We start from the raw sequence: 21,301 nt of genomic DNA, 5'->3' as shown, positions 1-21,301 counted from the left end.
AGCCCCAGCTCCCTCAGCCTTTCCTCATAAGGGAGATGCTCCACTCCCTTAATCATCTTTGTGGCCCTGCGCTGGACTCTCTCCAGTAGTTCCCTGTCCTTCTTGAACTGGGAGGCCCAGAACTGGACACAATAATCGAGATGTGGTCTCACCAGGGCAGAGTAGAGGGGGAGGAGAACCTCTCTCGACCTACTAACCTCACCCCTTCCCAACTAAGTAGAAAAGTTGCTACTAGCATTGTATTTTGATGAAATTGATGATTCAAAATAAAAAACTGTTGTGGCCATAACAGGAATAAATAGTTCATCATTCATTTGGATCGGATACATCAGAATCCAACTGCTTTAACTGGATACGTATTGCTGGACTTAACTTTCAATTAAAATAAAGACAAATCTCCAAGGATTCGGGAAACTCGAGGAGAAGACGTGTGGCCCCAGTGCCGAGCAGATGACCCGCCGCTGGTTATTTGCCCTTCAAACGCCGCCATCGTGCACTGCTGGAGGAAATCCCATTTTCAGCCCCATGACTTAACCTTCAGCTTCACAACATCTGATGTTCCCGGGACAACAGCAGCAGCAGCGGCGGCAGTTTGGCAACCCGATGCCGCGCGGATCGCAGCTCCCGCGTCCGTACAGCCACGTTTCTGGAGCGCAGCTTCCGAAAACCGGCCCGAGCGCCCGGGCCAAAGCAGCGGGACTCTGCCCGGGGGCGCTGACGGACCCACGGAGCAGCCTCTTATTTGTGAGGGCGGCGGGGACGGCGAACCCGGCCGAAGAGACGACCCCGGACCACCTGCCTGCCGGCTCCGGGTCCCGCGGCCGGCCCAGCCCGGCCCGTTACCGGCTGCCGGGGCAGGAAGGCCGGGCCGCGCCCCGCTGCACCCCGTTTTATCCCCGGAGCGGAGGAAGCGACGCTGCTCCCTGTTTCTCCCGCCCCTCCCCGCTGAGGGCCGGGTCTGCCCGGAGCAGCGGCCAACTGAGGAGCCGTTAAGGCTTCAACGGCCCCAACGGCCGCTGCCCGCGGCTCCGGCTTGGCCTCAGCTCTGCCCTTCCCCCACGTACGGCAGTCCATCGGCGAAAGGAGCGGGGGCGCCGGCCTGGCTGTCAAGCATCCGGGCGTTCTCTCCGCGGGACCGGCAGGCCCGGACTGCCGGCGGGCCCGGTGCCACGGCGCTGTCCCGTCCCCGCCCCGCCGGGCGGCGCAGCCGCACTCACTCTGGCGAAGCTGCGCCGCGGGGCACCGCGGACTCTTGTGGCCCCTACCGGCCGCCGTCGCGGCGTTGCCGCGCTGCGCGGGGGCTGGGGGCGGGGCGCAGCAGCCGTGATGGCGGAGCCCAGCTGAGGCGGCGGGGCGCCCGGCTGAGGTGAGTGTTGGGGTTCGCCCTTGGGCCCCCTCCCGCGCTTTTTCCCTGCCCGATTGTGGTGAGAATGGCCGAGTTTCCCTCTCCCGCGCCCGACTCTGCCGGTGTCCTGCCCATGCGATGCTCCCGCCCGCTGCGGGGCCTCCCCTGGGCCCCGCGTTGAAGCCGGGAGGGAGAGGTGGCCCCTCGGGAGGCTTCGGCGGCCGGGTGACGGTTCGGGGGTCGGATGCTGTTGGCGGGATGGGAGCCCGGTGCGGGGCCGAGGCCGGGCCGGGCTCCGGGGCGGGTCAGGTGCGGCCAGGCTGCCGCTCGCCCGCGGGCACAGAACGAGCTTGGCCCGGGGCCCGGAAGGGACCAGGCCGGGCCGTGGGGCCGTCTGGTGTTATATTAACGCTACGGTTTTCTTGTGCTCTGTGTAAGCCTGGGAATAAACGCCCGGGGCTTTACCGGAGACACCTGTTGGTAAATAGAGGAAAGAGCAGCTCTCTTCCACATGGATGGAAGTTTTCTGTGTGGAAGGAAGCACTCCTTGGTATCTAGTTGCAGATGTCTCTGGTCATTGCAGAGGTCTTGGACTAGATGATCTCTGAAAGTCCCTTCCAACCCAAACTATTCTATGATTCTACATGCCATAAAATCAAGGAGGAGCGCCCGAAACAGACCTCAGCAAAGAAAGCTTTGTTTGTGTTGACATTGAAGATGCTTCTATTGGTTTTTTATTCACTAACATTCATTTTTTAAACAGAAACCTAAAGATCTGTATGTACAACTTCACAGTATAAAAAGAATATATTAACTTGTAATTTTCTTATTGCCTCTTATTTCAATCTGTCAGAATAGCTGAACGAATCTATATTTATTTGCTTGTGAAGAAGAGATCTCATATGTGTGGAACTGGTGCAGATATCAAGTAATCTGTTCTAAAAAAACTTACATGTTTGTAATTAAAAAAAAAAAAAGTTGTGAATATTTTTAGGTAAAATTTATGGTTAATCACTTTCCTTTCTTTCATTCCAAATTTTAAACTCCCAGTTGAAGAGAGAAATCTGGAGGAGGTCTGAAAGAACTTAAATACATCAGACTTTGACAAAAACAACTCATAAAAGAAGGACAAGAAGACTAGTGACTCTGCTCAGGGAAGGACAGGGAAAATGTAGTGACTGTTCCACCTTGTCAGCCAGTCAGCATATGTGCCTGGTCTTAATCAGGTCAGACTAAGCAAGAAACCTGTTTCTGCAAAGGGAGGACTAAAGGACTGATGCTGGTTGGACAATAACATTAACTCATGGTTTTCTGTCTGCTATTTCTGCTTGTTAATACCATCTGTTTTTCCTTTTTTTCTTTTATTTTTTTTTTCCCCAGGATTATTATCCAAGAGGGTTTAGACATTGCTTAAAAAGGTATGAATTTTCATTTGGCTGTATTCGTTCTTTTGTAGGCCACTGAAATAAACTAAGCTTATTTGTTTTGCCAGCTGCTCCATTATATCAGATATTTTTCTGAAAGAGAGAAACAACAAATCAAACACTTTTTTCGTTCCCTGTATTGAGTTGAAAACTTTACCTAATTGTACATACTATTACTGGCATGAAATAGTGTAAGGGATGTCACCTCCCTCCCAATATTCTTTATTGTTAGACTCTTCTCATATCTTTATTTTTGTTCATCCTTTGCTGCGTTTTTTAATTGATCCTGAGATTTTTTTATCTAGAAGAACCCTAAAAGCTTAAATACCTTTGTCAGATGTATCCTCTTTGTGACATCATTATATTCCTTTTTAACTTAAATGTACATGTAATGGTTCAGTTTATACGAAGTCTTATTTTTAAGTATACTTTGCAAGATTGACTGAAGGACTCATATGGGGAAAATGGACAGGTGTTTATCTTCTTATGTTCTTGAATAATTCAAACGCAACATCTGAAGGTATTTTGTATGCCAGTAGTCTGAATTTTCTGTTCCTGAAATCTGGTTTTAAAAGAAATCAAAGCCTTGTTTGTTTTGTTCTTCACTGTCAGTTAGGAAAGTGGTATATTTTCCTTGTAAACTCTGTGAAATGCCTGTGTGTGTTTTCCGTAGTAAACTGTTGAGACATGTACAAAACCAAGTTTCCAATGGTAAATCAGACTTTATTTTGATTAAGAATTACACACAGCACAGTATGAGGTGTGTGATTAATGCAGTAACTTTGTTTTATAGTCTCCTTTAGCAAATAGCTTTTTTTTCTGTTTGTAAAAACTGGTCTGGATTTTGAGATCTGCTGGGAGGGATATACGCGTATATATTTTCTTGTGGAAAATATAGTTCTGTTTCAATAATCTTCTAGTATATTTTATGAGCCAGATGATAATCTGTTTTCTGTTAGCTAGGTGGTTTAATGTCTTGTACTTGAGGACAGGAACTTTTATTCTGCTGTCCTGATGAATGGAGTAGATGAAAGGTCTGTGGGATCAGGAATTCTAGGAATAGTATGGTTTGTTTTCAAAAGGGCTATGGAGACATATTGAAATACTGTGCACCTGTTTTCATCACACAAATAAAAGAGCCAGAACAGCCTCTGAAGCAGGCACTTGAATGCTATATCTTTCATTCTTCTCCTGTGATGTGAGTGGAAGTATATCTATCACGTAACATGAACTCATTATTTCACTATGACTCCTGATATGATTAAGAATACTTGTGTCTTGGTTATGTCATGTCAGAGAAGCTGCGGAGTTTTTGAATTAGAAGATGACAAGGTACAACAGAAAAAAAATCTATATGGTTTGTGACCTTTTCCCTGCCAGTGTTTGAGGCATCTCGGGGGAAGGGGGCATCATTCAGTATCTCTGGATAGTTGATTGTCTTTATGTGCTCAGTATCCCTCATATGTATGATATATTGCAAGCATATGCAGAAATATACCTGACTTTTCTTTATGAGAACATGTGCAGTAGATACTAGGCCTTGGTTTTGTATTCAAATGCTTGCTAATACCAGTCTTCTCTTAACACTTCTTCAAGATGCCTGCTGCCTGTGATTCAGTGCTTGAAGATATCGAAGATATTGTGTCAGCAGAAGATTTGAAACCACATGATCGGCAGTTTGTAAGAAAGAATATTTTTCCAAAAGTGCGAAAACGCAACTCACAAAAAAATATTCAGACAGATGATGATCCACCAAGTGACAGGTAAATTCTTCCATCAACCCTATCTTGTTGCTTTTCTCATATCTTGTGTGCACTGTCAACTTCTAAAAATTAGGTGGAAATTCTCGTTATCTCTTAATGTAAAATCAGAATACAAGATAAAAATGAGCAAAATGGTGTTTTTATAAAATGTAGTGATAATGAATAATAACTCCTAAGCAAATTTGTTGTCCTAGACAGACTTTCTGTAGGAATCCGTTATGACTGAGATATTGATTAGTGGAGTAATCAGACTGGAAAAATAGTGCTTGAGCTTTAATGTGTTTAGCATTTCTGAAAAATTGTCTGCTTCACCTTAATTGCCTAAATAGAAGCTGAGCTCTTCAAAATGCAGTCTGGGAGTAGCCTTTTGACATCTGGAATGAGAAATATAAACAAAATTCTGAGAATCAAAAGGGTTTAGGTTGGAAGGAACCTCTGGAGGTCACCTGTTCCAATTGCCCTGCTCAAGCAGGGCCACCTAGAACCAGTTGGCCAGGATCATACCTAGGTAGTTCTTGAATGTCTCTGAAGAGGAAGATTCCACAACCTCTCTGGGCAACCTGTGCCAGTGTTCTGTCACCCTCACAGTTGAAAGCGTTTCCTGAAATTCAGAGGGAACCTCCAGTGTTTCAGTTTGTGCCCATTGCCTCTGGTCCTGTCACTGGGCACCACTGAAAGGAGCCTGGCTCTGTCCTCTTTGCACCTTCCCTTCAGGTATTTATATACGTTGATAAGATCTGCCATGAACCTCCTTTTCTCCAGGCTGAACAGCCCCAGCTCACTCATCCTTTCCTCTTATGAGAGATACTCTAGTCCTTTAATCATCTTTATGGCCCTTTGTTGGACTGTCTCCAGTATGTCCATGTCTCTCTTGTGGGTGCATCCCATCAGGGCCCAGGGACTTACATATGTCTAGTTTGCTGAAGTATTCCCTGACCTCATCCTCTCCCACCATGGGTACATCTTCCTTGCTTCAGTCTTTCCACCTGGTTTCTGGAACCTGGGCCTTCCAAAGGCTGTACTTTTTGTGCGTACATGCTGCAAGTGATATAGTGAAACTTTAGAACTTTGTTTTACTTCAGTGGAAATAGTATGCAATAACTATGGAACGTATTTTTTCACTTTTCATTCTTGTGATTCACATAAGAACAGAATCAACTTTCTGCTGCAGAGGAATTGAGCAACGTATAGGTGAACTCAGTTATTGATTCTAGTTCGTACTGCAGTGCAGAGATCTGGATTTGGGGGATTTTTTTTTCCCGTTAATTTCAAGCTGGGGGATAAAATTTCCCTGCATTAGAAAGATGAAAATAAAGTATGTCTGAAATGCACAGGAAATTCAGTTTTCCTGTTTAATTTGTTTTCAAAAGAAATTTTAGAGGCGTAACAATGCGCCTTTATGTGAGGCCTCATAAAGGTTCATTCTGCCATATGTTTATATACAGCTGAACTGGTGGTCTGTAGATATTTCACGCTAGCACCCCATTCTCCTAAGTATTCAGGTACTGTATATTATCTATCAGACTATATTTTAGCAATTTTAACACAAGAAAGCACATTGAATGTATAGAATCATAGAATGTCCTGAGTTGGAAGTGACCCACAAGGATCAGCCAGCTCTTTAAGTACCCTTGGATGAATCCCATCAGGCCCTATCGACTTGTAGGGATCTGGCTGGAGTAGCAAATCCCGCACAAGTTCTGGATTGATTGGGAGTTTGTCATTCTCACAGCCATGGTTCTCTAGCCCAGGGTTCTGGGGGCCCCAGAGCCCGTCTTTGGTGTTGAAGACCAAGGCGAAGAAAGCATTAAGTGTCTCAGCTTTGCCTATGTCCCTGTTCATAAGGTCACCATGCTCATCAAGTAATAGGCCAATGTTATTTCTGGTTTGCCTTTTGCCATTAACACATTTGAAAAAGCCCTTTTTATTGTCCCTCACAGTACTGACCAGCTTCAATTCTAATTGAACTTTGGCTGCACAAATTTCCTCCCTACAGTGGCAAGTAGTATCTTGGTAGTTCTCCCATGATGCCTGACCTTGCTTCCGCTGACCATATACTTTTTTTTTCTTTTTTTCTGTAGTTCAAGAAGAATGTTGTTCAGACAGGAGGAAGTCTAAATACATTGCACATGTGCAACATGTGTTGCTTATGCCTACTTAATGATCATTAATCTTCCATCAACAAATTATTGTTTCTAGCTGGCGGAAGTACCTTCAGCAAAAATGGGGAGTGGGGGGGCACAAAATAATGTGGTCCAGGCAAAGGATTGTGTTCCAGGATGTGTGTCATTCTTGTACTGACATCTTTAGCGCATTAGGCAGTTACTGCAGGAGTTTCAGTGAAAGCTTCTTGCAGAATTTTTTGTCGGTTCTGAAACTATTGTGTGTGCTGGCTCCACGGTGCAGATCTGCCATGCTGCTTCTGTGGCAGAGAAAGGTTGGGTTATGAGCTGTCAGATATTACTGTGGCTGGTGGCAGGCTTAAGTTAAGAATTTATAAAGATGGCTTTTATGGAGGGAGCCAATGGGTGCCATAATATCAAGAGGTTGCAGTTTAGTTCCAGCAGTTTGCTGGTGGCCTAAAATCTCTGCAGTCATCTGAAGGGCATTTGTTAATGATATGATAATTTTCAGAAAGTTAGAGGTTTTTTTTGACATAACTGCAGTGCACTGAATCTTTTCTTACCCTACAGTTCCTGTGCCTTCTCCATTCTAAAACTCTTTTCTTACTGCTTGTGGTGTATTGACCCTGGCCAACAACGGAGCACCCAGCCTGCTGCTTGCTCACCCCTCCTTCCAGTAGGCTGCAGGAGAGAGTTGTAAGAGCAAAAGTGAGAAAACTTGTGGGCTGAGATAAAGACAGTTTAAGTGAAGGAAAGAGTAGGGGTAAAAAAACCCCAAGTGATACAAAAACAAGTACTCACCACCTCCCAGAAGCAGACTGCCCAGCCAGTCTCAGAACAATGGCTACTTTGGAAAGACCAAACCCTCAGTTTATATTGCTGGGCAGGATGTCATCTGGTATGGATTATCGTTTTGGTCAATTTGATTCAGTTATCCTAGCTGTGTTCCCTCCCAACCTGTTACTTATCCCCAGCCTGCTTGTGGGCAGTGGGAAAAGAAGTTTTGGTGCTGTGCGAGAACTGTTCAGCAATAGCTAACGTACAGGTGTATTATCAATACTGTTTTCATCACAAATACAAAACAGCAGTGTACCAGTTGCTATGGAAAAAGTTAACTCTATCCCAGCCAGACCTAGTACCCACTATACTAAAATTGTGTAATTATGATGTTTTTTCCCCAGCTGTTCTGGAGTTGTTACTGTTTGTGATGCTTTTTTATATTTAGGGAATTACAGTTATTTGAGTCTGTTCAGTGGGCTTAAAGAGGAATCTTGCTTGTCTTTTAACTTGCTTTTTTAATTCATTTTTACTTAACAGCATTATTCCTGGTGTGCAGAAAATCTGGATTCGTACGTGGGGATGTTCTCACAATAATTCAGATGGTGAATACATGGCTGGACAACTGGCTGCCTATGGATACAAAATTACAGGTAACAATATCAGACAGGTCTCATAATTCAGGTTTTTTTTTTTTTGGGTGGATGTTCAGAACTGTCAAGCTGACATCAGATGTTTTTGTCTTAATTACACTTTTAAAAAAATCCCTCTTTGATCTCTTTCTGTTTTGGAGGTGAGGAGGTAAAGTGTTTTCCTGGGATTAGGCAGAATGATTACAAGAGGAGTGTTTTCAGAATGGTTAGGTTTTCCTGACAGGACAGTCGTCTAATAGATGTCATACAGTGTCTTTTGTGGGCATTTTGCTTACTTAAACTTAATTAAAAGTTTTCATAAGAGTGGAAGGGAGAGATATTAATTCTTGGGCAGAACCTAGCTGGTTGTCTGATTGTAATTGATGGGACCCAAGTGAGAGAGACAGAGAGGAAGGAAGTGAGTTGTCACTTAGTGAGGTGTGTGTTTGCTGCTGGAGCAGAGGTGAACTGCTTCATGTGAACGATCCTTTGTTTCAGGAGGGATGATCAGTATGGTGGGGGTGGGATGATATAGGATTGTGTCTTGTACATTCTCCTTTCTTTCCAAATACTTTAAAACACTCCCTGTCATCATCTTCCGCCTCCCCAAACCTAAACAAAAAAACTGAACTTGTGGTTGTACTGACCACATTTCATCTCCTTAGCACAAAACGTGTTAAAAGAAAAGCTATAGAAAGCTGAAAAGATGGATTGATGTTGTGTTTCAATGGAGAATTATTATCAGAATACTTTTATGTAGCTTATGACTAGTCAAAATTAAAAATGTATGATTTATTAATTAATTCAAGTTTTGGTCTGTCTTGCATTTAAACTTGCGTCTTGCTTGTACTGAAAGACTGCAAAGTTGTCTTTCCTGACACCTTGCTAGGAGTATTTAATTCCCGGTTTCACAAAATGCTTGTTTTGTTTTTTGAACATCTCATGATACTGTTGAACAGCTACATCTCATTTTCCTTTTTTTTCAGTTTCTGTATTTGTCTAAGTAGAAACTAGATACTGAATTATTCAAGTGCTGAACTAGTATTTTAGGGAACCCAGGTGATTGTTTAATTAGTAGTGCAGCTCTGGAGTAGGTATACTCTCTTCACAGACAAGTAGAGTACTGGTCCAAAAAGCCTTATTTGTGACAGCTGTTTGTTTAAGACTACAAATGAGTTCTCAGTTTTGCCTTCTTATGGCTTTCTTCAATTTAACTTCTCTTTACCTTAATTTCTCTATAGTGTTTAAGAAGCTACTTCTGGCTTGTCAAGATTTGGATGGTGGGCCTGTGCTTTTGGAATTTTATTGAGAGAAATGTAGGAAAGATGCAGTGCAGTGAAGGAAGGAACTACCTAAAATTTTTGATACCTTCTTGGTTTAGAAAATTAAGTGCTCATAACTTTAGAATAGAAATAAGTCTATGTCTAGAATCTGGAACTGAGAACTAAAACACTTCATTTGTTTGTATGTATATACGAATATTAAACAAAAAAACCACCAACGCTGAGGTGGTAGGCAGAAATTACCCAGTGTGGTTTCTTCTTTGTGAATTTAAGTAACTTCTTTATAAGCTGATATATTTACAGACCTCTGGAAATTTAATATTTGTTCAATAGAACAAAAATATTGTCTACAAACTCTGGCTAATGTAAATTTTTACAAATCCATCTGTTAAATGTTCTCCTTTATAGACTGTTAATGAAGCTGGAACTGAGTGCGAGTGTTGCAAGTATGGTAGCGGTATGTGAGAATACAAGGTGGTGAAGAGGGCAGCTGTCTTTCTGCTCAGTATAGTGATGCTTCTGGTGACAAGTGCGTATGAAAGTGCTGTGTTACTGCTTGGATTTCTGGCAATGCCTCGCAGGGTTTCATACTGGGACTGATCTATTTAAATGTCTTTAATGGACTCAGAAGACAGGATGTAATGTACCTTCAGCAAGTATATACGGAAAGTTTCCCAACATTTTTGAGCATCTCTCATCAATCCTTTTAAAATAAGCTTGCTTTTTTTTTTTTTAATTGTAAGTCATCTGGGAAGTTCAGATAGAATGTCAAGAAGGAGTTTAATCTATACAGTGAAGTAGTTACTCAGTGGTAGTAGGTATTGCTTAACATAATCTGAATTTCAAACATTTATTGAAATTTAAGTAAATATTGTTTACACTGTGAAGAAAAAACAGCAACAACAAGTTTAATGTAAAACTGTTTTGAACTTGAGGAAAATATAGAAATGTTCACTAAGGTGAAAGATTATCTGTTGTCGCAGCATCTTGGACAGCTATTATTTAAAAGTGATTTGACTAGCCTGTTTCCTACATGTTCCTAAGCTTTTGAGTCAACAACACTTATTGAAGAGATGCTGGAATAAACTTCGGGTTCTAGGAAATAAAATGTCACTTTTACTTCTTGCTCCATTATAAGGGAGATAGTCAATTACTGTTTCTAGTGTCTTCTATCTATTTGCAAGATTGGAAAAAAACAGAAGGAAGAGAAGCAGTATCAGACAGACTTTTATTGGTAACTAGACGTCGTGACAATACAACCTGCCTTGTAAGTTGTCCTTGCACAAACTGACCGTTGATATAATGTTGTCTTCTATTTATAGAAATAAATTTTTATTACGTAATGCAAAAATATTATTCCAGTACTATTTCTTATCCTTGTTTATTGCATGGTTTCCACCCTGTTCTTGATTTGAGCTCTGTTCAGGAGATATAGAAGTCTTTTTTTTCTTTGTTATTTTTCTTCCTTCTTGCCTTTCATCTGTTTCAAAAGTGTTCTTTCTGTACAAGTACCCTTTGTTGCTTTCAGGAGTGGGTATATCCAAAGGTGAAAACCGAGGACTGTGCTGCAGTTTCTCATAGCAAAGCCTACCTCTGTCTGGGGAGAGAGTGCAGTGTGGATTCATAATATGCAGATGTTGCAATAACAGCAATGCTCATTGAAAATCAGGAACTGCATCAGCTTAAGCAAGGGCAAGGGGAAAGCAGCAGAAGAGCTGAACCTGTTTTTGTGTCTGCTTTTACAGTATGAAGCTAGGCAGTATTCTGAACAAATCTTGCATGCCGTCCTGTGGCAACACAAAGCTCCTTTGTTAGTCAGAGCTGCTCTCAGTGTAGGGCTGTACCATGGTACCTGTTCAAGTTCAAGAAACAGTGTAGCTGATGGTGGCTTTACTGTTTCTAAAACTGGTTTCTTGGCAGCATGCCACGCTGTATAGTGTGGAAATGCCCGTGGACCTATTAGAGTGCTGCCCTTGAGATACACCCTGGAGGAAGAAACTCTCATGGTACAGACAAGTAACGCTGAGTGTGGAAAAGAGGAACTGGCTGAGCTGGGAGCCCTCAAATGCTGGGAACCAGATGTTCGTTTGGGAAGGGAATTCTATGTCTAGTCAGACATAGAAGGAATTGGCTTCTGAAGCAGGTAGTCGTATGAGCATTCGTTGGCATATATAAGTTTCTGGCTGTGTGGAATGAATGGTTTTTGGCCCAGCCTTCTTGTATGCATTTTGGTGGATCAGGCAGTTGAGAATGCTTGTTATTTTGTGATAATTGCTTTTGGTTTGAAGGTGTTCAGGTCCAAAGCATTCCCTCCTCAGTCACCGTAAAACATGCTGGGGGAAGATGTTCCTAATGACTTTAAAATACGAGAAGAATGAACAGTAACTTCTATTTTTATGAAGAGGAAGCAAAAACTGTTATTAACAAACGTTCAGCAAAACTAAACCAGTAACAGCTTATCTGCACTACATTTTTTTAAGAAAAAAATACTAGCATGGAACTTTTATTCTTCCTGTAGCAGGGGATTCCAGAAGCAAAAAGGGATGGAATTGTTTTGTTGTTAATTCAGTGGGCTTGGCTTTGATTTGGCACACACAAACTAGGTTATATTATAGACCCTTGGTTTTACTTGTGTAGTTTTAGTCTAATCTTTGCTCAGTCATCCATTTTACTAGCGCATACAATTTGTCTGCAAGTATGTTGGATGGAAAGATGCTGGGTTTTTTTATGGGTTCCTTCCTGTAGTTCCTGAAGAGCTCCTTCCATTATTGTGATTATGGTATTTGTTGGTGAAACTTGCCAATTTTTATTGAGGCTTAATGTTTATAGTCCATGTTATATGTCTTACAACTTTGAAAATTCATTGTGCAGTGTGTTGTGTATTTCTGTAAAGCAAATCTCAAATAATATTTTGAAATAATATTGAAGAAATGATCTGGTTTTTATTGCCTCTTCTACTTATTAATTTTCTAAACGCTTCTCAGTTTTGTTTACCCATGGATGTAGCTGAGGTATCCTTGAGACTGTCCATCTGCTGAAGCAGTAAATTTGACTAGAAGAAGGAAAAAGACAAGGAAGAACAAAAGCTTTGATCTACCTAAGCCCTCATATTGAAAAGAAGACAGATGTAAAAGGAAACATGCTTAGTCTGCTGTTGAGAAAGCAGATGAGGTGCTACAAACTAATATGGACTTCAGTGTTCAAAGGCATTGCCTTGTGTTGCTTATATCGTGCTTCCTTGCACTTTGGCCATCCCCATACAGATACAGCAAAGTGCGCTGCAGCATCTATTTTATTCATCTAAGTGGAAAATAAATAAGACTAAGATTGTATATGTATTGACTCAATTCCTGAATCACAATTCACATTCTAGCGCTTTCTTTTAAGTGCCGTTTTAAAAGTACTTCTCTACAGCACAATAAAATTTTAATAATTTTAGATCTCGATTTGTTGTCCTAAAGTACAGGTCTCCTGAATAGATTACTGTATTCTTTACAACTTATTAGCGGAAAATTAACTCTCTGCAGCCTGTGTAGTGGTTGATCTTCATCAATATTTTGACTAAAGTTTCTTCTGGTGTATACTTTTAGTTGCTCAGAATCAGCAGTTGGTCTTTCCATTTTTCTCTCTCCACCCTGCTGATAATGCTTCTTTGTTGCATCATAAATATCACATAAAGCAAACAGTAGTGATTACTGTGTAATTTTGGGGTGCTATGAGCCATCCTCATTGTGAGATATTTTTAGTATTTATTTCTAAGCTAAAAGGCAAATCTTTATTAGCTGCTTATGAAGTGTTTGATATTTAGCCTTATCAACTACAGAATTCAAGTTTAGTCTTTGCTTTTAGATTTATACTTTTGAAATGGTTGAGATTGCAGTGCCAATTTAGAAAAAAAGGTACTTTTCAACTTTTTTTTTTTTTTTTTTTTTTGAGGCCAGGAGGAGATGGTGTTAAGTACACAAAATAACCTGAGCTACTTTTCTGGTGATGAGAGGCATTTCTGTTTGCTCTGACAACACTGCAGTCATGAAACTGTTATTCTCTGTGAAGCGGCTGAGCAATGGAGAAAAGTGAACCAAGGTGTAAATGCTGTGGTGTTTTGTACCCTTGCTGAAGAATTCCTCTGTCCATAAGTTGTAGAATCATAATCCTGTATTATTTTTGCATTGCTTGATAACCTTGCACACCTGCATAACTACTCCTGTCACAGGTTTCTTTTTCAGGTTCAAACTGACATAATCTGGACATAAAAGCTTTTGGGTTTTGATGATGAGAGAAGCAGTAACTTATTTCTGTACCTGTTGTTAAAGTGAGATAATTGTCTTAATAATTCCCACTATATGATCTTCTGCTTTCAGAAGGTCTGAGTTGCTGCTTGTCACAAGTTTGCTTTGTGTTTTGGTTCTTTGGCCTGAAAACCCTGCTCTCTCATGCACAGTTAGTTATGTGAATGCTTGGGATGGGAGTGTGGTGGTTTTTGTTATGTTTAGTCTCATTCCCTCGCTACTGCTGAAATAGTTGTTATAGTTGGACATATCGTGAGCTATCTTCCAAGGAGATATAAGAGCTCTTGTTGTCTGTTTAGAATCTGAAACTTTTGTGGTGAGATGCTTAAAAGGATGAGGAGAGGGGGTGAAATGGAACATAGAAGAAAAATGACAGGTGATATTCATGGGATGGAATACATGGGATTGCATGAATGTAGATGATGATGATGATGTCACAGTTCTTTGGGAGGAATATGGGTATGCCTAGTGCAGCCTGAAGTGTCCTATAAGGCAATGAGTGAGGTGAATGGGTTTGCATATTGTTGGGGTGCTTTCTTGCAGTGTAGAGTTAATACAACACTATGCTGTGACTCATCTGCAGCAGCGCATGTTCCCCAGGTCTCTGTAAACTAACGTATAACTGTGGTTTTGGCAGCTGTGTATTGCTGTATTACTGCCCATGTGTTCCCTATAAAACTTCCTAGTGTGTGTGTGGCTCGAGTTCTGTTACTTGTCACCCCTGACTTCCAGCACAGTGCAAGATACATGACCTCTTTGCGGTGAGTTTTTCCTACCTCAGCTTCCTCAGCATTAACTTCTTATTCCCATTAGGCCACTTTCTGGTAAGTAGAATATCTAGCTTTGAGGACGTGTCTGTTACAGGATAGAACTCCTCTAATTCTCTAACTGGGAAATGTTTCCCCTGTTTATGGGGCAACTAGAAAGAACTACTGTGTGTTTTCCCTTCATAATGGCTTCCTATGTCACTGCCATTAGAGCTGGATCTACCAGTATGTGCTGTTTTCTTTATCCCATTTAAAATCGCTTGGTTTACAGTCCATCTAAACTGCATTGCTGTCTTTGTTTTCTTCTAGTATTTTTGTCTCAGTCACAGAGCTGGCAACTGAAAGCTGGGAGCAGGCCTGAGAGCCTGAATAAATCCTACATGGACAGCATCATCAGCGACACTTGTAGAGAGGTTACATAGGCAAATTTAAGCATGTGTACATGTTTAGGATTAATTCTAGCGGCAAAGCAATTGGCTGCATGCTCTTATGGTTGTGCAATAGGTTTCAAATCTGGAAATGCTGAACTTCATGTAATCCAGAAGAATGAGTTTGAAAAGGATTGAACCATGAAAGGTAAATTTTAACTTCTGGCAACGCGTGTTCTTGTATCTGGAATGTGTCTCTGTAGTAGATGGTTAAGCAGTCAGTAAGTGAAGCATATATAGCAGTGGTGAAGTGAATTCAACATAGACATACAGGTGACGTGGAGCTTTGTAGAGTGCTCTACTGAGATGTTTTTGCCTATGCCATGGTTCTTTGTGCTACAAGTAATTTATAGAAGATTTATGAAAGCTATTGGGAGAACAGACCAGATTTTTCTAACCTGAAGAGATTTTTAACTCTGTGCTCTCAGAGGTAGGAGCAAGACCATATTTTGATCAGAGCACTTGTAGGAGCACCTGAAAAAGACTTGCTTGTTACCCTGAGTGACTGGGGAGTAGTGGAGGAGGGTTAATGTTTACTGCTGGCTCTTGCTAGAATTTGGCAGCAGGTTCATTTGCTAGGAAAGATGGAGATTTTCTGTGAGTTCCTTGTTTTTGAGAAATTGTTGATCAGGATGAGGTTCTCTAAACTTGCCATGGTCAGTCTTTGCTATGCAACTATGCATTAAGATGCTTTTAATATATTTCGGGAGAGCTTTTTTGACAACTGCAGTGTGGATGCCTGTGCATGTGTGAGCTGCTATTGCTTCGTGTTATTTTACTGAGGCAAGGAAAGCCTGAGTGAGTTTCTGGCTTGTTGCTGATGGGAATTTCGAATGTAGCACAACTGATCTTGAACTGTGCTGTGTCTCCAAATAGAGAGCATTAACCTATATTGTTCTCTTTCTGTCAGGCCTGAGGGTATGTTAAGAGACAAGACTGCCATGTGATTGTGGAGGCTGGCTGGAGACAGCAGAAATTCACTAAACAAATAAGAGACACAACTTGGTTTTGGTGTTTTTTCTCATTGATGGGAGCAAATAAAGTACTTGTTTTGTTTTGTTGTTGTTTTTCTTTTTTTTTTTTTCCCCTTCCCCCTTCCCTCCCTAACAGAGTTGAGTGTAATTTCTGTTTCCTTCTTCATGGCCAACGTGGGTTATGTTCACACAAGCCTGGTGTTTCAATGGCTACCAGGTGTAAAAACAGGTCCTGTGTCTGAATATACAAGTAAAAATGTGTGTAGGTATTTTCCATCTCTTCCCAGAATCCTCTCCCATCCTTGGAGTGTATGTGTTGCATCGTTAATGTCTTTTTCCTCTTTTTTTTTTTAAATAATAGAGCATTGTGTCTCCCCCAGCCTGGCTGGCATGAGCAAGTTCAGATGGACCCTTCTGATTTTTCTATCAAAATGTTTTACAGTTGTACAGTAGTCACAAAAAATAAATCTGGATATGGTAATGTATGAAGTAGTTGTAACTTTTTCAGCTGAGGACAGTTTACAATTTGTGTATGTTCCAATGAAAAAAAAAAAGCTCTAAACAAAGCTTTGAGGCTGAGGCTGGGTGCTGTGTCGGTGGGAGCCAAAAGGTGGCAGGGTTGGCTAAATAGTGCTGGGCTGGGGCTCTGCTGCTCCTGCCCTGCCTGGGAGCCCTCCTCTGTCCCTTGGTCAGGAGGTCACCTAGAATCATAGAATAGTTTGGGTTGCAAGGGACCTTCAAAGCTCATCTAGTCCAACCCCCCTGCCATGAGCAGGGACATCTTCAACTAGATCAGGTTGCTCAGGGCCCCGTCCAGCCTGGCCTTGAATGTCTCCAGGGATGGGACATCTACCACCTCTCTGGGCAACCTGTGCCAGTGTTTTACCACCCTCATTGTAAAACATTTCTTCCTCATGTCTAGCTTGAGTCTCGCCTCCCCTAACCTTTTAGTTGCTGTTGGGCTGTATTACTGATTTAATTTAGGGATACTGGATTATTATTCAAATTTGAAGTGCAGTCATGTGCCTTTAATTAAATCGGCTTTAATTTCAATTATTTGCCATCATTCTGATCTTATGTTTCGTATTTCTATTTTGTCTCGAGTTACCACTTTTTAGATTAAGTTAGATTTTGTGTTGGACTCATTAGTTCCCCTTCCAAAGAGTCTGTGTTATGCATCTAAGATTCATGAAGTGTCATAATTTCTAAATTAACCTTTTTCTATGAACTGTTCCATTTGGAAGCCCCTTTTTGCTTGATGTTTGTTACTTTGGGAGGGTTGGTTTAATTTTACATAAGGACTTCTCTTTGAAACATTAATGGAGGATTTTGCTTACAATGATCAATATTACCCCTTGTTTATTTTCATTAAGGAATGATTTTAAATTTTTGTTCGATTTTAAGAATTTTAACTAGACTAACAGTGTATATTACACCAAGACACTGAAAATAGTAAGGACCACTGAACAAATGCTGTCTGTTGAAATGCATGACTACAGCATAAGTAAAACCATGAGTTTACCTAGTAGTATAAAGGCAGATGGTGTTCAGCTTGGCCATCAGTAATTTATTGTTACAGCTTACTAAGGCTAGCATTTCAGGTAGATGGTAACTATTGTCATTAGCGCAGCACTATCCTAAGTTTCCAAAATGAGGTTTTTCACTTTTTCAGGCAAATTCTGAATAATGTACAGGATCTGATTTTTTTTTTTTTTTCATTAAAGTGCAACTTGCTGTGAATTAATATCCTGAGTTGAATGTGGGTGAGGCCTAGCTACATAATTAGCTTGTGAATTTTGGGTAGTTAACTTAGGGTTTGTGTGGCTACTTTTTTTTATTATTTGCCATCAGAGAGCATATAGACTCCCATGATATTTGTATTCTCCTGGTGGTGAATATGGAATAACCACTGGATCTTCAGTCGTTATGTTCTTCTCTGTGGCATTGTTATACTCAAAAGCCTATTTTGAAATTAAGCAACTTGTGCACAGGCTCTTAATATTTTGTAGAAACTAAGTAATTATTTGGACTCTGCAACACTGTGGACAGATCCCTTTCACTCTGAGTAAAGTGATAAGCTACTCTGCATCTCAGAGATGCAGAGAAACTGCTTTATTGCATCATAAAACTGTGTTTTAGGGTGTTTCATGTTGTCATAACCTATTTCTGCAGTTCTTAGGAAATTTCAACCTCATCCTAGCCAGTTTTCGTGTGTATGAGTGTTGGCTTTATTTTTGTGCTCACTTCAAACACTTGTGGAAAGTGGGATAGATGCTGTGACCAGACAGCCTTGCACCTGTGGGGACTTTAATTGACTCGGCTGGTGCAGTTGCTACAGCAGTTCTGCTTAGCCAGGGTACGATGTATCTGCAGAAATGCACATCTGGGAATTGTGTATGCACTTCCGAGAGTCTTGCAGCGTTTGTGTGCTACCAGTGGGAGTTAACACATTAAATGTTGAGGCTGAGGAACAGGCTTCATCTGTTTAAGCAGAAGACATTAGCGTTTGTCTTGTGTGTCAAATCCCTGGCTTTGGAATTTGCTTACAGAAAGAAACTAAGCAGAAATTTTGTCTTGGGTGACTATAAATAGGCTTTGAGTTAATCGTGCCAAAACTGAATTGCTGTTGATTGGTACAAGACACTGGTGTATAGAGAAGTGAGTTTTTTGGCTTGTGACTTAATAGAAGACAGATCACTTGGCTGCTGATTTTATTAGGCATTTTAGACCTTCAGCTTTTGTTGGCTGGGCTTTAAGGGTAAAAGTGTGCTTGTTTCTAATTGATTCCCTAAGTGATAGTTTACTTTTGAAATTCTGTTGTTTGTTTACAGGTTGGCATTTTTCTGTTTGTCTTTATCACACTTTGAAAAATTCGCTTACGCTGGTGAATGTTAGTCTTCCTTTGTGAATGTAAAGATGTGGCCCATCAGATTAAAGTTGAGTAAAGTTGAACATCCGGTATTTATTTGTCTAGAAGTTTGATCCTTAGGGCTGGTTGTGATGAAAGGAAAACATCAATTGAGTATGCTTTGGAAGTCTGCTAGCTAGAAAATAAGAAGAGTTTAAGTCTGAGCTACTCACCTTGTTATATTCTGAACAGTTCCAAATATTCTTTGGTAACATTACAGTAGGATAGGGAAAAACACTAATCAAATGTTTTGTTAAAGGAGAAAAATATAATTGTTAAAGTGGTTTTTTGGTGTTGTGGTTGGTGTTTGGTTTTTTTTTTTTAACAACAACAAAACCCAGGAAACTTATAGGATGAAGGAAGAGGTTTTGTGCAAACTACGTTGCTGAGACACTTGTGTCTTTTTGAAAAACAAACAAACAAACAAAAAAAGCCTTGTCGGAAAACTAGTGTGTCTTCTGAATTGTCTTTGCGTCTGTCCGTGATTTTCCAACTACAAACAGCACAGCAGAAAACCAGCATTTTCTTCTGTAGGTGCTGACAGTTCAGTTGCAGCTGTAGCTTTTCAGTGCTGTCAGTGGTTCCTCACTTGACTGTGGCAGAGGTACATTTAAACGGAGGGGGCTGTGAGCTTCACTGCTGCTGTTCAGGGAGCTGGGGAGAAATTCTCATAGTTGAGCAGCACCACAGTGTGATGCTGCTCACCTGCTGGCAGGCACCGGGTACAGGGAGAGGAGTTTATTTCTGAGGTGTAAACCAATACAGAGGGGGCCTGGGAGAGGAATTTTAAGTAAGATTGTTTTCCCTGACCACCTGTGAAGAGCAGCTTGTAAGTTTGTGTTCATGATGGGCAGAGCCTTCTCTTAAACTGCTGCGATCTGTCATAGATCATGGGCCAAAAGACACCTGCCTGGTTGAGCTTCCCTTCCCAGGGCTGGGCCATTCGCTGACATTTGTTTTAGCTGGTTGTTGAAAACCTCCAATGGTGGAGAATTCATAACCCCTTTTGGGTAATTAACTACCTTTCTGGTTGAAAAGTGTTTCCAAATGTGCAATCAAGTGTTTCCGAATGCGTAATCTTAATCTTTTAGCACAGTCCAGGCCTATAGCTGCCTGTTTTTCTTTAGTGGGTATGGAGAACATCTGATTCTTTTCTCCTTCACAGCGACCTTTCACATATTTGAATGCTGTTATCACTTCTCCCCATAGGCGTTTTGTGTCTAGGGTAAATAGACCTAATTCCTAAAAGCTTCTCTCATAGGTCGTGTTCTCGACATCTCTGACCTTTCTTGTTCTTCTCCTTTGGACTTTATCCAGTTTATTTGCATCAATCTTCAAGTGCATTTTTCTGGTTTTCTAGTCTGTACAATTCTGAAAAATGGGTAGTAGATGGATTTTCGATGCCTTATTCAAAATATCATTTATGAAAGTAAAATGTGAAATACTGAAATATACTTACGTAGAAAAATCTGGGGGATAGTTTTAGAATAAAACCATTCAAGAGGGGGAAGGTGAAGTCCTGGTGTGGGCTTGTATACTATCCTGAACAGAATACCTTGCTTCTCTGCATGGTTTTTTTTGATGTATCTGAACTGAATGCTACTGATTTATAGAACTCAACAGTTTTTAAGGATTCGCTCTTGTGGCTCATAGAGGGATGCTGCTGTTGTTCCTAATGACACTATTCTAGCTTTTAAAAATAAACTCTGAATTGCTAAGCCAAAGATTGTCATCACATTTCTGCTGTTTGCCTTGATTTTTTTCTGCTGTAATTTCAAAAATACTCTGGCAACATTTGTTTTATTTGTTTTATTTGTTGGCCGTTTTAGTCTAAAACCAGATTAGTTCCTGGGTTTGATTTACTGCAAAGTTGGACAAATCTTTGGAAGCATCTATGCATATGTATTAAGACATGGTGTAAGGAAGGGGGCAGCATGTTAAAAGGGCTGAGTGTGTCAGAGATAGTGCTAAATGAAAGATGAGCTATGGCTTACTTATGCTGAGTTAAAGTATGTGCTTGTGAAACTAGAGCTTGGAACACTTTATTTTAGTGTTTCATGCAGTGATTGATTTCTGCAGCTATTATGTGCAACTTGATGTGGTAAAGAATCCATTTTGATGCCAATCTTTTGGGCCTTTCTCCTCCCTTCAGTATGTTAGAAAACTTGAGTTAATTGGTGTATGTAACTTCAGATGTTTCAACAGTCACGACAAACAGAGAAATCTTGACCACTTAAATTTAGTGAAGAAAAATCTTTATAGAAACATTAGATCAAAATTTAGTTTTGGTATCAGTCTTGTGATACGAGCTATACAGGGCTCCATTATGCTAAGAGTTCTGCTAATGCTTACCTGCCTTCTCCAGAACATTTTTAGAAAGCTTTTTTGCAGAAGTAATAAGCTATCAAAGAAAGGTGTTTTAAACCCCTCTCCCTGTCTTTTATGAGGCCAGAGTTTGGGTCAATAGGAAGATAATTATAGTAGTTGCTGTAGATACAATCTGTAAAGTTTAAACTTTAGGTTTGCATATAGCAATTGTATGAGTCAGTTTACTGGTTTCTTTGAATTTACTTAAATGAGTGAGGACT

General features: G+C 40.9%; 1 protein-coding gene across 1 annotated transcript in view; it reads left to right on the top strand.

Annotated features, from left to right (window-relative positions):
- Positions 1–1,303: 1,303 nt before the first annotated feature.
- The window catches only part of CDKAL1 (CDK5 regulatory subunit associated protein 1 like 1), a 417,324-nt gene continuing 397,326 nt past the window's right edge, over positions 1,304–21,301 (top strand). The window contains exons 1-4 of the mRNA XM_065628520.1: positions 1,304–1,366; positions 2,726–2,763; positions 4,366–4,532; positions 7,973–8,085. Coding sequence (XP_065484592.1) covers positions 4,366–4,532; positions 7,973–8,085 — 280 coding nt within the window. The 5' untranslated portion in view covers positions 1,304–1,366; positions 2,726–2,763. The remainder of the gene's footprint in view (positions 1,367–2,725; positions 2,764–4,365; positions 4,533–7,972; positions 8,086–21,301) is intronic.

Source organism: Caloenas nicobarica, chromosome 2 (assembly GCF_036013445.1).
Source record: "Caloenas nicobarica isolate bCalNic1 chromosome 2, bCalNic1.hap1, whole genome shotgun sequence".
In the NCBI taxonomy this organism is placed as follows: Eukaryota; Metazoa; Chordata; class Aves; order Columbiformes; family Columbidae; genus Caloenas; species Caloenas nicobarica.
Note: the sequence above shows the minus strand (reverse complement) of the source record. Positions and strands in the feature narration are given on the sequence as shown.